The sequence below is a fragment of the Erpetoichthys calabaricus genome, chromosome 15 (genome assembly GCF_900747795.2).
Source record: "Erpetoichthys calabaricus chromosome 15, fErpCal1.3, whole genome shotgun sequence".
In the NCBI taxonomy this organism is placed as follows: Eukaryota; Metazoa; Chordata; class Cladistia; order Polypteriformes; family Polypteridae; genus Erpetoichthys; species Erpetoichthys calabaricus.
Genome location: NC_041408.2, coordinates 82,823,021 through 82,839,501, shown reverse-complemented (window position 1 = coordinate 82,839,501; position 16,481 = coordinate 82,823,021). Strand labels below are relative to the sequence as shown.

The 16,481-nt window shown below is 37.0% G+C and overlaps 1 protein-coding gene across 1 annotated transcript in view; it reads left to right on the top strand.

Moving 5' to 3' along the window:
- The window catches only part of heatr1 (HEAT repeat containing 1), a 74,616-nt gene extending 66,824 nt beyond the window's left edge, over positions 1-7,792 (top strand). Inside the window, 8 exon segments of the mRNA XM_051919163.1 lie at positions 1,008-1,166; positions 1,453-1,587; positions 3,063-3,167; positions 3,312-3,480; positions 4,228-4,385; positions 5,597-5,755; positions 5,960-6,068; positions 6,824-7,792. Of these exon segments, the coding sequence (XP_051775123.1) occupies positions 1,008-1,166; positions 1,453-1,587; positions 3,063-3,167; positions 3,312-3,480; positions 4,228-4,385; positions 5,597-5,755; positions 5,960-6,068; positions 6,824-6,912 (1,083 nt within the window). The 3' untranslated portion in view covers positions 6,913-7,792.
- Positions 7,793-16,481: the final 8,689 nt, after the last annotated feature.

Genomic DNA, 16,481 nt, shown 5'->3' with positions numbered 1-16,481 from the left:
TTAGAGGATCTGTACAGAACTTTTTCAAAACCTGGCAGGATCTAATCAATAATATTTTAGAATAAGAGAAATAACTATTACCACATTTATTTTCGTTCTCCATTTTTTATATACCTATATATATTTCTACCTTCTTTTTGTTTATTGTTGCCTTATTAAAAAGCCCTAAGCAATTCTCCTTTGGCTAAGCTCTCCTTCTCAGGGGTGGGGTTTGATTTGTTTTCAATTTTTTTTTTTTTTTTTTTGTTATAAATTGATCTATTTGTATGGAATGATTACAATAAAATAAATAAATAAAATTTTTAAAAAAAGATGTTATAAAAGCTTATTTAAATTTTTATTACTCAGTGTTTAATCTTCAATGCAAATGTTACAAAGGTCAAAATGTCTTTTTAAAAGAAATTGAATATTATGCAAACCATTGCACCATAGCCTGCAGTAGCATACAATGAGTAGCTCATTTGTTAAGCACATCCACCTCGTACAGAGTCATAGCCGTGTCTGCCATCCTGACTGCCTGAATTCTTTGGAGTATAGACTTACCATGGTATCCAATTGTAATACAGTGATGGACCATGCAGACTTCGTAATGTCACATAACTGTTGAAAACGAGCTGATGGTAGATCTCCAGTCAAGGCCTTTTTGTTGTGCTCTTGGGAGCTTGTCTGGAGTCAACTAGCATGCTATGTACTAGGACCATTTAAATCTTTAATCTTACCCATTGTCCCTGTGGATAGTACATTCATACACTCTCAGATGCTGTTGGTACACACCTACCTACCTACTTTCAATGGAATTTTCTATGTATACAGTGCTAGCATTGATTGAGCAGTCAGTTATGGGTGATTTGCAGGTAGACCCTGGACATTTAATGGTGGACATCTCACAAAGAACCTGCTAAAACACGTTCATGCTTTTTGTACCTTTTTTTTATGGTAGGTTAGTGAGGGATGGAACAAGCTATTGGTTGGATTTTTATTTGTCTTTTTTTTTTCTTCTGTTATAGATGGCTCGATTAAAGAGGATTACTCTGAGTACTGCTCATTGCATTCAGTTCAATGCTCGTTTGACCTCCCTGCAGACCACATTGGTGACGAAACTGGCCCCCCGTGTTTTGCTGCCCATCTTCATTAAGTGCTACAGCAAGTTGGTTGATAGTCGCATGGTATGGTGCCACTGTAACATCCTTTTGAACTTATGTTTTAGTATTAAGCCATTTATTACATTTGTTGCAGATTAATTCTTTCAGTTGAATCTGTTATTAAAATTTTTTCTGTTTTCAGTGGTGTAGGTTCAGCCTGTGCCAGAACAAAGTATTTTCCCCCTCTGAAACCATAAATTTGCTACTTTTTGTTACTTAAGATCTAAATATCCATCATCCTAGTATGAGTTTAAGAAGATTAATTGTACATATTCAGACAACATTAATATCTTTTTTTTATTTTATTTAGAGCCATATTGGTCCATTAATGGAGATTTTTCAAGATCATATCAAACACATGCAAAGTGAGCAGTTGAAGTCGAGTCAGTCAGAGCTCACAAACTTTTTCCTAAAAGCCCTGGACTTCAGATCTGATCATTCTGAGGTAATTTAAAATGATATGTCCTGTAGTGAGTTTTTAATTGTTTACAGTATGTGTGTGTTTGGGTTTGATTGTTGAATGTAAAAGGCAACTTGCATCAGACCAGAATGTTGCTTAATGTCAGTTCTAATAATAAAGCAACTGTTTATTCGCTTTAGGTAGTTCTGTAACTGATGCAGAATTGGTTGTAAAACTAAGGAACATTTAATTTATTGCCATTTATTTTCTTATCCACGATGGAAGTGCTAAAAAGATCAATTATGCTGATATGTAAAACTGTCATATTAAATATATTTAAGATTCCATAATAGTCCATAATTTTCCAGATGTGTTTAAACTAACTCATTTGTGTTGTTTCTGCATTAAGTGTTTCCTCAGTGGTACATTTAAGTAAAAATTGTTGTAAGTAAGAACATTTTTTTTATTGTTCTTTTTATCCTTCAGTTATTTTTATAAAATGTTATTTCCCATCAAAAAGTTAGAATTAATTACAGTATCGAACACATTAGGCATCCCAAGAGTGCCATCTGGGTAATTGTACCATTCACAACTGTATCTAACAGCTTCTCCATATTGAACAGTAATGGATTGTGTCTGAAAACTTTACATTCCACATCTCCCAACTGGTGCCTGTTTGGATTGATATCTGGTGACTGAATGGATCGCTTAGTAAAGCCGTTTTGCACAACTCGACTGTTAATAAACATGTTAATGGCCATAAAATGACAAAGCTATAGCATCAGTATTTAATTAAGTTGTTGCTTTCAAAGAAGCTAGAATGTGCAAGAAACAGACAATTTCCAAATTATCACAAGCACCTTACCAGCCTGCAGCATTGATACCTTTCCAATTGATTTTAGTGCCTCTGAGTTTATAAAATGAAGTTGGTATTTTCTGCTCCAAAGTATACCGTTTTTGTGTTTGTGTCCAATATGGACATAACTTCTTGTTTTTGTTAGTAGTGGTAAAACCAACAGAGCTGATGTGCTGCTACATACCGGCCGGGATTGGGTGAAATGGATTTTATATTGTCCTATCATTTTCATGACTGTATCACATCTTTAAGTTTGCTGTACACTTCTTGTGCTTCCCCTTGGTCTCTCATGCCAATCAGCTTTTGCCAGCAATTCTGCTACAGATGATGCATGAAGAATCGAGTGTAGTGGCCATGTCTTAGATACTGCCTGTGTCACCAGTTATTCCACATTTTAAATTACCATAGGCAGTGTTTTTGTCTATTTACGAACTACAGTGCACAAAACTAGTAAAGATTATATAATACTGTATATGTACTGTATACATGGAGGATCTAATAAGGTAGCCGCTGATGTTTGGTAGGAGTTTCTCTAAGAAACAAGCCTTAAAGAGAAGTATTCATTGACAGTTGTTTAACTGATATTTAAATTAAAGCTGATCTTTTCTGAAATTACAGTATTTACTCCAATGCTCAAGGTTTTATTTTTATTATTTTTTAACAGATTGCTTTGGACCAGATTTGTGAAATTGAAGGTCATCTGGTTGACTGCCAACTCGTAATGATCATGAAGCTTTCTGAAGTCACATTCAGACCACTTTTCTTCAGGGTAAAGAATCTGTAACATGCATTAAATTTAAGCCACTGTATTATTCACTTCTTAATTACTTGTTTTTTTTTTCAGATAAATGTTTTCTCTTATGTAATTTTCCCTTTTTCTGTTTTCTCATGAAATTAATTTATGAATTCACAGCTATTTGACTGGTGCAAAACTGAGGGGGCTCCTAAGGATCGTCTGTTGACCTTCTGCCGTCTTGCTGACCGCATAGCTGACAAGTTGAAGGGGTTGTTCTTACTTTTTGCTGGGCATTTAGTGAAACCTTTCTCAGACCTCCTTAATCAGACAAACCTATCAAAAACAGGTAAACAGTGAGGTTCTCTATACTTTGTTTTCATTAGACAAATACTGCAAGTCTGGTTTCACTTCTCCATATTGTTGAGTTTTTCATTCAGAGGTCAGAGTGTTAGCAAAAAAATAGATTTAAATGTTCATCTTATTATTACTGCCCACCCCGTGTACATATCTGAAATGTTTGTTTGTCCATATGCATCAATATTAAAGCCAGTATTTTATTGTTTTATTAAACATCTAAAAACATTCTGATCAATTTCTACTCATGAGGTCTCCCTTTTTACCAGCTGACATTTCTCTGCTTAGACTAGCCACCAGTTCAAATGACTTGTTCAACTTGTATTTTCTTCATTTTACTCTGGATTAGGTGTATCCTTGATTTCATTATGTACTTTCCAGAAGCAGAAAAGTATTGTAAAGGAGAGATAACATAATTTTAAAAATGTGACAAAGAACAACAGATGTAATAGCTCAACGCATTTTTCATTTCTTGCACATGACTGCATATATGACTGTTATTAGCAGTTTTTGTAAGACTACATTTGTAAATACTAAAAAAATAGGCAAATAAATGTCAGGAAAAAATTGATCTGTGGATACTCATATATCACTAATGAAAGTATTTTTTAAACGCAGTAATAGATCTGGAAACATGCCTTTACAGAATAGTTCCAGTCTTAACGATGCATATCTTAAGCAAATGCAATATATATTGTTATATGCAGAAAGCATAACATGTTTTCTTTTTGTTCTACAGATGAAGCATTCTTTTCTGAGTCTAAAGACAATATTGAAAAGAGTTGTCTAATGCTTCATTATATCCTGGATTGTCTACACAAAATTTTCCTGTATGATACTATGAAATTCGTTAGCAAAGAGAGAGCAGAATTCCTCATGATGCCCCTGATTGATCAGGTAAACTATTGGTTTTTTGTTAGCTATAAGGAGTAATATACATTATTTTAATACTAGTAGTTCCCCTGAACCCAAAACCTGCCATCTCCATATGCATTCTGGGAAGGGATGTACTAGCCACAGTGATGTAAAATCTAATCTATGTGTTCAAAGTGAGTTATAACAGTCTGTTGCATGCTAGAGATAAAAGCTTGCATGCCGTAATCTTTTTCCACATTAAAGTAGTATGAAGCCTCATTTTTTTCTATTTGCCAAAAATGATGATACTGAGGACCTATTCATATAATTAGGGTCTGCAATTTCGCTCTTGTATTCAACATGCCTGTTATATATTTTCTGCAATGGTCTTTTTTTTATAAAAAATGTTAACGTACATGTGGTGTATTACACAACCATTGGAATGCATGGTTATCTAAATCAGGGAATAACTCCTTACAGTAAGTTAAAGTTGCTTGGAAAAATTAACTGATTTATGAACTTATGTGGTCATCATCTTGTTTCTTCAATATGCAGTGCTTCACGAGTTAGATAATGTTGCTAAAGGTGATTTTACTTTTTACAAATAGATTACATTAATTCTTAGTTTTTTGATTTACTTTCTGTTTCGCTGATTTGTTGTATTGATTGACACAGTTCTCTGAGTAGATAAGTGCTATCTATTTGCCCCAAGAGGAAAATTTAGCTTTTTACTGAAGCTCCATTAATAAATGTTGTAACAAATACCTCCTCAAATGCACACCAGAATTACTAAAAAAAACAAAGAAAAATCTTCTGATGTGGTTAAAGATGAAAAGAGTAGTCACAGTTGAAAGACGCTGTTGAAAGATTGTGAAAGCGTACTGAAAATGGCTTATATGATTTTGTTTTTGTTCATAATCCGACTCTTTAGCCATTTTACTATGCTGTGAAATAAAAGGCAGCAAAGTGGCTCCTCATTTGTTTATGCTTGAGCACTGCAAGTCTTTTTTACATTTATTTTAAAATTGACACTAGAGTACTATTTTTATTTTAGGTAATAAGTTAGACAGCATAATTCATTTTACATGTTTCTGATGCTCTGCTAAAATCGAATACCTTCATAAAGTTTTATGATTTGTTTCAGTATTTTTGATTTTTGTTTTGTGTACTTAGAATTGGGAATTTTATTTTCATTATTTTAAACTGTTCATGTCACATTTTGTACTGAAGTTGTTTTTTTTTTGTCTCTTTAGCTGGAGAACATGCTAGGAGGAGAAGAATCATTCCAGACAAGGGTCACTGAACATCTGATTCCTTGTGTAGCTCAGTTCTCTGTAGCTGTTGGTGATGATGCACAATGGAAACAGCTTAATTATCAGATTTTATTAAAGACCAGGCACAGCCTTCCAAAGGTGAGATGGTGAATGTTTTCATTTGTAAACCATAAATTTAAATTAACTTTACTTCCAGTGGTACCATCCACTGTTTTATTGTAATACCCATGTCCATTGTTCTTGTTATTCAAAACACAATGCTCCTTTGTTCAAAAGTATTTGTTAAAGATGATATTATACAACTAGAGTAGAAAATCTTACGCCAGTATATTTGTTTAAAAGGTCCGGTTTGCTGCTTTAATGATGCTGATGGAACTTGCTGGTAAACTACGGGAAAACTATATGGTGTTGCTTCCAGAAACTATTCCTTTTCTGGCAGAACTCATGGAAGGTATGTATCTATTTTTTTTTAATAAATCAAGGTTATTCAGTATTATAGATGAAAAACAGAAAATTATATGCAGTCCTAAATGTTCTGCAACACAAATTCAATCCTGATAGGATAGTAATACATTAAATTGTATGTTTCCAAAATAATGTACTATACATAAATTGTGTCTGGCCCATGAGGTGAAACTACATAAAACAAAATTAGTTATGCTGTTACGTAATATCTACAGTAAACACATTATTTTTGAGGCAGTACATTTCAAGAACAAATATTAGTAACATTTGAATTTTGGACAATCTTTAGAAATGTATTTCTTGTATTAGTAGTATTTTATTAATCTCGACTCAAGGAATGATAACCTGAAAAGCGCACCTCAACTCTTCCTCCTGAACTGCTTAGCTTATATGTGTGCTACTCAAAGAGCAAAACGGAAAATAAGACCATCTTCTGAATGTAAACCAGGAATCTAATTAAGTGTAAACAAAGTGAATAAGGATGCAAGTACTTTTATGATCTGATAAATCCAGAAAGCTTGCAACAGTTTATTCGGCTAATTAGATCTGGATGTTGTTTCTTAACTCTTTCAGTCTTTGAAAAAGAATAAAAAGAAAGTAGAGCTTGAGAGATTCTGTAGATTAGAACAGATAAGGAACCTTTTCTTAAGTGTAAATAGTTTTTTTTTTTCTCTGAAAATATTTAAAATTCCCGGATAAATTACTTTGTGAAACCAATGTTTTTTCCCCCCGTTTTTTCAGATGAATGTGAGGAAGTGGAACAGCAATGTCATAAAGTTATCCAGCAGCTGGAGGTCATTCTAGGAGAGCCTCTACAAAGCTATTTCTAACAGAACACACATGATAATATGCTACAACTGTCCAATTATTGAAGGACAAAGAGTGAGAATCCCCCCTTCTGACAGAAAAACATCTTAAATGTAGTGTTTTTCTGTGTTTGCTGCAGAAGAACAAGAAAGGAGTGAAGTTGTTTTGTTTTTTTTCATTTGTAATTATTTTTTTAAATTTTTTTATTAAAAAAAATATGTATTTATGTATGTATAAAGTGATTAAGTGTCAGGAAATAGTACAGTAAATTCTGTATCTTCCATGCCATTTTACATTATTTAAGAGATCCACTTGGCCATTCCTCTTGTGATGATTCTATTAACATTTTCTGTGGAATAGATATTTATAGAGTATGGAGTGCCATGTGTCTTCTGAGACACTTTTCACATACAGTAAGCACATTTACTTTTTAAACTGTTGCCCATTTTGTTATTACATGAAAATGTTAAAGTATTAGTCTGTTTGTTGGTTAAAGACATAGTCCTGGCTTACTGTTCATGTTTGCCATTTGACTGCCACAAATAGTTTTAATATCAGTCTGATTTTGAAGGTACTTACCTAATTTAACACCCTTGATCTTCCCAGCGATTTTAAGGGACCATTCTGAATTATCTGAAAGTAGATATTTACAGCAGTCAGATGGTAATATTCATATGTTCATAGATTAAACTGTATTACAGTATGTGTTTTATTGCATTAAGTATCATTTGAATAATGCAAAAATGGTACCGTTATTGAGCTTATTATATAAGTGTTGGACAGAGTTTTTATGAAACCAATGTCTTGGCAAGACGTTAGTAATTACATGTATGTTTGTATCCTTTGTTGACCTAAAAAAGCCTGTGAATCTTTTCTCTTATAAATAAGTTTCTACATTTTTAAGGATGTATTTGATTTGTCACACTAAATACAGTTAGTAAGAAGGCTTTGTTTTCATATAGTTTACCACAATATTGAAAGCGTAATTCATTAATTTAACAGGCCTAGCAGCTATAAAACATAAAATTAGGTAACTGGCTGATTGTCCTCAGAAAATTAAGAGATTAATGTATAAGGACAGCAGATCACCCCACCACAAGCTACAACTAACACCTTACTTTTTAAAAATTTGGCCAATAGAAGTAGCTGAAGGATTGTTCTTACTGTAAATATTATATAGTCTTCTTTTAGAATAATTAGTATACTTTTCATTCAGACTGTATTTTTAGTCATTGATAATTTGATATTTTTCCTTGCAAGCTTCTTTTAACATTGTATTGTTCAAAGTAATCAAAATGTGAAACAAAGGCTAATTGCTAAATGTTCAACCATCAGATGATTCCCGGTGTGCTTTCTCAATGTATTTGGGCATTATAATGGTGGTACCCCTTTTTTGAAGTGGTATCCATTAAATATAGTGATTGTGTCGTAAGAAAACTTAGCCTTTGTCTACCCATGTAATACAATCAATACTATTTAAAGTGAATAGACGGAACCTTTCAGGATTGATGGACACCAATATGGAGTCTAAACAAAATGATTAGTAGCGAGTGCCAGTTTTGCTGGCTTGAGTGCATTTGGCACAATAACCATCCTGGGGTTTTCAAACATGACTGTATTTATCACAGTTGGATCAAATAAAATGCGTCCAAAGAGTAATAGTCCATTGTTTGGAAAGACAATGTCAAGACATAGAAACTAAATGTTCATTTTCCCCAGGGTTGTATTTGAACACTATATTCAAATCTTCATGTATAACTCTGTGTCTTCTGTGCCTACCAGCACTTAAAGAAATCCCTGCTTGCGGTAAGCATTTGTTTTCTTATACGCAGCCCTGGAAATCACAAAAATCAGTACCTTCTTAGTTTTGCACAAACAAGCTGTTTATTGGCACAAATAATAATATCTTGAGATCAGAAACAATCACAAAAATCGCAGTCACTTCAATTGAGATTTTCCGTGATAAAGCCGATTGAATGGAGTGGCGCTGGATTTTATGACCTTGCAAGGTCCATAAACTGTGCTCCAAACATCTGCCGGCAGTAAGGCAGACCTTGAGCGATTGTATAGAGCTATGTACAGTAACAGGATAGCCATTAACTTTATCTCTATTTAATATCCTAACTATGAAGATGTAGCTACAGCCACAAATATGAAGCTGCCAATGATAAAATGTGGCAATTACGGGAGACACCTGGACTGCCTTAACAAAAGAGAACCACATGACATACAGTAAGTAATTGGTATTAAGCACATCTGATATTATAATGTATTAATTTTCTGCATTCATTTTATCAAATGAAAAATCAATGCAGTGATAGGTTTTTTCTTGGTAAATCAATGGAAAATTACTGCATATCCAATTTTAAAAGATGAAGGTGCAAAATGAAAAATTCTATTTTAAGAGAAAAAAGAGAAACATTTTTAAATTAATTATTTTGACCTGAAAATATAAATTACATGTTTATGTAATTATTACTTACAAAAAGTGCTACTTGGTATTTTTATGCTCTTAATCCTCTGCAGGTGCTTCAGGCTTGAATGACCAACAATTGTCTGCTAACATAGATTTACTCCACTTTCCACTATAAAGTCTCTCAATTTGAGTAACTTCAACAATTAAACGACTGCCACCGTCAGACAACTGAGGTGCTACTGAGCCTCGCGAAAGGCAGGGTTTAGTTCACTTAACAGGATTATTCTCCACTTTCTTTTAAATTCAATCTATCCCTCTCAGAATTTTGTAAAACCAGTAACTTTTTTTAAAAGGCCTTTAATGACCTCTTGGGCACACAGTGTGTCTGTCTGCGGAGAGAGTGCAGACCTCGTCGAGAGGTTTACTTACCTCGGCAATGACATTCATGTCTGGTGACTCTTCCTAATAAGTCAGTAGATGGATTGGGAGAGTATTGGGGTTCATGAGGTCACTAGAAAGGGGTGTGTGGCGCTCCTGTTATCTCTGCCAAAGGACGATGGTCCAAGTCTTTAGAGTCCTGGTGCCTCCTGCCTTGCTATATGGTTGTGAGACATAGTGTGGAAGAAAAGTATGAATACAGACACCCCCCACCATGAGAATGCCCCGATTTAAGTAGTAAAACACAGGCAGGAGAAAGCGTCAGTCATTATTCTTTATCTAAATCTCACAAGAGGCAAAAACTTATCATGTTAGTGTTTTTGCAAAGAAAAAAGTGTTGTCTGTGCTATATTTATACAATTCATTGATTAGGTCTCTACTCAAAAAAAAAAAAATCATTACATAATTAGAAAACTTTTAACATGATTGGTTACATCTAGTTGCTAACGGGACATGGCAAATGTGGATACCCTGATATGACCACAATTTGATTGATAGTCCTGTTTGCTTAGGATGTATGTGACATTTTAAATGCATTATTTTTATTCTTATTATAAGAGACATGTGAGTTTCTCCATGTCCATCCTGTTCTTCATGGTTTAAAAAGAACAATGGTTTATTTTTTTTATGATCCAGATGGGTACAAAAACAGTCATGACAGTTATGTCATAAATATAACATTTTATCTCAAGGGGTTATATAAAATAACAAGAAACACATTTATCATAGTGAATAATAAAATAACAGCATCAGCTTTTAAGTATAAGCTCAGAAGGATATGAGACTCAGACACATGCCAGGTGCACATTGGACAAGGGTTCAAGTTCAACTCTTACAATGGACGGTATCCAGAGACGTGAGATGAAGACAGGACTCCTTCAGCACTGCATCTCTTCGGAGAATCCTTGGGTACCGCTGGGTTGACTTTGTGTTGCTCACAGAGTCCCAAATGAGGTTTATTACCAGCATTGTGAGGGAGCGTAAGTTACGGCACTACAGCAATGTGGCGCAATTCCATGAGGGTGATCCGGATGGCGGGATCCTGATTGTTGAGGACCCGAGTGGCTGGACCAGGCCAACAGGATGCCCACGTAACACCTAGCTGTGACAGTTAGAGGATCCAACCATGATCTTAAGCTGTTTCATCTTGTGGAGGGTGCAGCAACGCTGTATACCAGTCCATGTTCCCCAAAAAGACCTGACTGCATAACTTTTGTTGCTTCAATAAAGGAAAGGTATGTGTATTCTTTTACCATTAGCTTACCTGGTCAAGACAATAGATGCATCAACACGATTGGGGCTGGTGCCACCATTAAGGCGAACAGGGCATTCACCTAGGGCATAGATAATAAAGGTGGGGCGGATGGTTTAATCCAGCCGTACGGGTTAGCTACCGGACAGTCGGTGCATTAATAAGCTTGATTTTGGATTGCTTCAATCTCAAGTCACATTAAGAACAAAGAAAACTGACATTTTTTATTAAGGAATCTACTTAAAATAATATTCTGAATACAAAAATACGTATGTCATAAAACAAAAGTACCTTATGTTTAAAAAACTAAAACAGCATTTTTCACTGACTCAAATATCTTGCAGAAACGAGTTGTAGAGAAATTCCAATTTCTGAAATGGATTCAGTACGCCTAAATCTATAAAGTACACCCATTCATTTCTGCAGGAGTATTTTGGTGCAGACCACTGTTATTCTTTCATTTATTTCAGTGACACCACATATAACATGAAATATGTGTAATGGGCTAGAATTCAGTGTTTTAAAGAAAAGGCAAAATCCCTGGAAAATTCTTCTACAGGTTATTGTTGATGGCTATCTACAGCACATATTTACCTGTCTTGCAAAAAAGTCACCTGTTTTGAATAATCAGATTGTTTTGATTACTATTTCATCCACATATAATGTGGTGATACAGAACTGCCTGCTTCATTTGAAAATGAACAAGTTCTGGGGACATTGGTTTCTAATCGATGGGATGGGATGAAGATCATCACTGGCTGCAGCTCGAAGCGGGGTGCCACCATCGAGAGAGAGAGACGTGGAGAGAGCAAACCAGATGAACAACTTCTTTAACAGGTTTGACCACCCTAACCCACTCTCACATCGGAGTACTGCACCCTCCACCCATCCTTCTGCTGATACCAGCATTGGAGAGAGTTTCCCTCCACCCATAATTACAGCAGCCCAGGTAAGCAGAGAGCTGAGGAGACTTCATGCCAGCAAAGCAGTGGGTCCAGATGGAGTATGGCCATGACTGCTGAAGGCTTGTGCGTTGGAGCTGGGGAGTCCTCTACAGCGCATCTTCAACCTGAGCCTGGAACAGGGGAGAGTCCAGAGGCTTTGGAAAACATCTTGCATCACCCCAGTCCCAAAGGTATCACGTCCTAGTGAGCTGAATGACTTTCGGCCTGTTGCTCTGACGTCACATGTGATGAAGACCATGGAGCGGCTGCTGCTTCACCACCTTAGGCCACAGGTCCACCATACCCTCAACCCTCTGCAGTTCACATACCAGGAGAAGGTGAGAGTGCAGGGTGCCATCATCTATATGCTACACCGATCCCTCTCCCTCTTGGACAGAGGCAGTGGTGCTGTAAGAATTATGTTTCTGGACTTCTCTAGCGCCTTCAACACCATCCAACCTCTGCTTCTTAGGGACAAGCTGACTGAGATGGGAGTAGACTCATACCTGGTGGCATGGATTGTGGACTATCTTACAGACAGACCTCAGTATGTGCGTCTCAGGAACTGCAGGTCTGACATTGTGGTCAGCAGCACAGGAGCGCCGCAGGGGACTGTACTTTCTTCGGTCCTGTTCAGCCTATATACATCAGACTTCCAATACAACTCGGAGTCCTGCCACATGCAAAAGTTCGCTGACGACACTCTATCGTGGGCTGCATCAGGAGTGGACAGGGGGAGGAGTATAGGAACCTAATCAAGGACTTTGTTAAATGGTGCGACTCAAACCACCTACACCTGAACACCAGCAAAACCAAGGAGCTGGTGGTGGATTTTAGGAGGACCAGACCCCTCATGGACCCCGTGATTATCAGAGGTGACTGTGTGCAGAGGGTGCAGACCTATAAATACCTGGGAGTGCAGCTGGATGATAAACTGGACTGGACTGCCAATACTGATGCTCTGTGCAAGAGAGGACAGAGCCGACTATACTTCCTTAGAAGACTGGCGTCCTTCAACATCTGCAATAAGATGCTGCAGATGTTCTATCAGACGGTTGTGGCGAGTGCCCTCTTCTATGCGATGGTGTGCTGGGGAGGCAGCATAAAGAAGATGGACGCCTCACGCCTGGACAAACTGGTGAGGAAGGCAGGCTCTATTGTAGGCATGGAGCTGGACAGTTTGACATCCGTGGCAGAGTGACAGGCGCTGAGCAGACTCCTGTCAATCATGGAGAATCCACTGCATCCACTGAACAGGATCATCTCCAGACAGAGGAGCAGCATCAGCAACAGACTGCTGTCACCGTCCTGCTCCACTGACAGACTGAGGAAATCGTTCCTCCCCCACACTATGCGACACTGCAATTCCACCCAGGGTGGTAAACGTTAACATTATACAAAGTTATTGTCTGTTATACCTGCCTTGTTATCACTCTTTTTAATATTTTTTTTATCAGTATGCTGCTGCTGGAGTATGTGAATTTCCCCTTGGGATTAATAAACTATATACGTATCTAATCGGGTACTTCTTGATAGCTGACAACAATACTATTGTTGAACCAAAGTAAATGTGTGTATACAATTGTTCTGTGGAGGAAATTGGAATGCACTATTGTTTAATTGATCATCATATTGATCTATGCAGAGACTGAAGCATTTATATGTTTCTGGGTAAATGAGAATAAAAATAAAACAGAGAAGTATGGTCTGAGACTTGTGACTGCTGCCTGCTTCTTTTATGATTTTGACAGCATAGCACCTTGTAGCAACAGTGGCTTGTACCTGGCCCAGGTTCCCCTAGGGTTGAGGCCGGTAACATATGCAATGAATTGAAAACTGTCACTTTCACCTGCTACAGTTGAAAGGGTGGATTTGAGTGAATTTTGATTGCTAAATTGTCAGTAGACTGCACATAAATGCAATCTCCTGAGAGGGTGTTGAATTCGGGCATCTTGAATTAAAGTTGCTACTTCATGTAGGAATTCTGGACGACTTTTTCTTGCTCTCATGTCCAACACGGATGCCCAGGGTTACAACTTTGAGCATGCACTTTGCTTGGCTGTGGCTTATAGGCATATGCAAAGTTGTGATAAGATGAGATGATAAGGTCATCAGTGGAGTGAGTCCCTCAGGGGTCTGTTCTTGGACGGTTACTCTTTCATATTAATATCGACATTGATTCTGATAGTGTTAGTAAATTTGTGAAATTCTTAGATGACATTTAAAATTGGAGAAATGGCAGACACTGAGGAGGTTGCACAAAAAAATCAAAAAGACTTGGACAATCTTGAGAACTGGGCAAACTCTTAAAAAATGCAGTTTAATGTAGAAAAGTGTTATATGTGGGGGAAAAGTAATGTCGGTTATAAATACAAAATGGGAGACACTGACCTACAGGAAGCAACCTCTAAAAATTATTTAGGGGTTTATGGGGATGCAATTCTTTCACCATCTAAGCAATGTGCAGAAGCAATTAAAATGGGCAAAAAAATGTTAGGTTATGTTGTAAATATTGTTGAAGATAAATCAATACTTAGTTATACTTAGATAATATTATGCACGAGTAAGGATAGATAGTGTGACAACTCTAGGGGGCGTACCAGCCACCCAACCCGACACAGACAGACACAGGAGGCACACTTATCAAACACACCTGACTTTATTTTCTTTTTTTCCCTTGTGGGAAATGTCTTCCCTGTTCCCACAAGTCAAATACAGTTCCAGTAAGCACAAGCACACAATATATCAATTCTTTCTCTTTCTCCTCCACGGCAAGCTTTGTTTGCCTCCTCCCAACTCTGGCTCCCCAAGTAGTGTCTGCTGGCTCCTTTTATACGTTACCCTTAAGTGCTCCAGGTGCTTAATGGCCTACTTCCGGCACTTCCAGGTGTGGTGACAGAACCACCCACACAGGCTCAGGAGCAGCTGTACCACTCCCTGGTAGCACCCCCGGATCCCAACAGGGCTGTATGCAACTCCAACTCCCATGAAGCCCTGTGGGAGTTCCAGGCACTGCTGCAACCCAGAGGGGCTACCATCTAGTGTTCCAGGGGAGCTAATGCTATGACTACACTTGTTCCCCAGGTCCTTCCAGCGTGGAGGTGTCTGTCCATGACAATAGATAGATAGACAGACAGACTGACTTTATTTGTCCCCAAGGGGAAATTAAAACCTTACAGAAGCTCAAGAAAAAAAGAATATATTATGAACGTATGTGTGTGTATAAATATTACAACAGAAAACCCCTATTGTGTGTAGTACTGGCCACCTCACTACAAAAAAGACAAAGCAGCACTTGAAGCTGTGCAGAAGAGAACCACAAGGTGCATCTCAGGACTTAAGAACATGTCCAACTGTGACAGACTCAGAGAATTAAATGTATAAGACTATGTGGGGACCTAATCCAAGTTTTCCAGGTTAATGTAAATGCTTAAAATCATTGATGAAAGAATTCCGTTGGATCTATTTTATTTTAAGGGTGAATCACATACTCGAGGACACCAGTGGAGATTAAGGGGAAATGTATTTAACAATGAAGCCACGAAGCTCTTCTTTACTCAAAGAGTTGTGGGGATCTGAAACAAACTACCAAGACATTGAATTGAAACTGAAACCTTGACAACCTTTAAGATTAATCTGGAAAAGATACTGGGACAGCTTAGTTATAACGTTAAAAAAAACAAGTTTGACCTGAAGACAACTACAGGTAAAAGACATTAACTTATGACCATGCATGTCCATTAACAAGCTTATTACCTGTATCTATAACATTAATCCTTCAATTTTGTGTAACTTCATTCTTTTCTAACAGTGCTTCAACAGAAAGGCAAAAAACATCACTGTCTTCTCTCAGTATGATGTTAAACTTTTGACTGAATGCGTCCCCTCCACGGATATTGCCAGAGATGTCTGACATATTTCTCCATAACTATAACACGTATATTGTTGGGGAAGGTGTAAAAACCCTACGGAGAAAATGTACAAGCATCAACAACAATTATTTTCTATAACACATTTTTATATGTGAAACTAATTGAAAATTCTTTACAATATAAATAGTTAAACATAGTAACAAAAAAAAAGTAAAAACTAAAGGACAGGTATTTATAACAGAACAGAATCTTAATGTCCACCATAATTGCAGACTATGCAAATAGGTCAGATAGCTAAGAAAATAAACCTGTGGGGTTTCAAGGCCAAAAGACCTCCCATTATACAACCCACCCTCCAATGCCGATGCGGTCGGGTGCAGTGGCGCATTGTACCACAGAAGTAATTTCAGTTCCCCACCTCACTTTGCTGGGTGATTCCTTTACCGATTACAAGACTACTACGAAGTTAACGAGAAAACTGGAAAAGTGACGAGTTTTTACTAGGGACCGGAGTAAAATGGGCGTGACATATCATTTTCGACTTCAGCCAATCAGGCACTTAATCGCAAATGTAAATGTCGCGGTCAATCACCTTTACATTTGACAGACAACTTCAAAAGTTGATAATTGGACAGGTAAGTTTTTGATTGTCATACAGTAACAATAATCT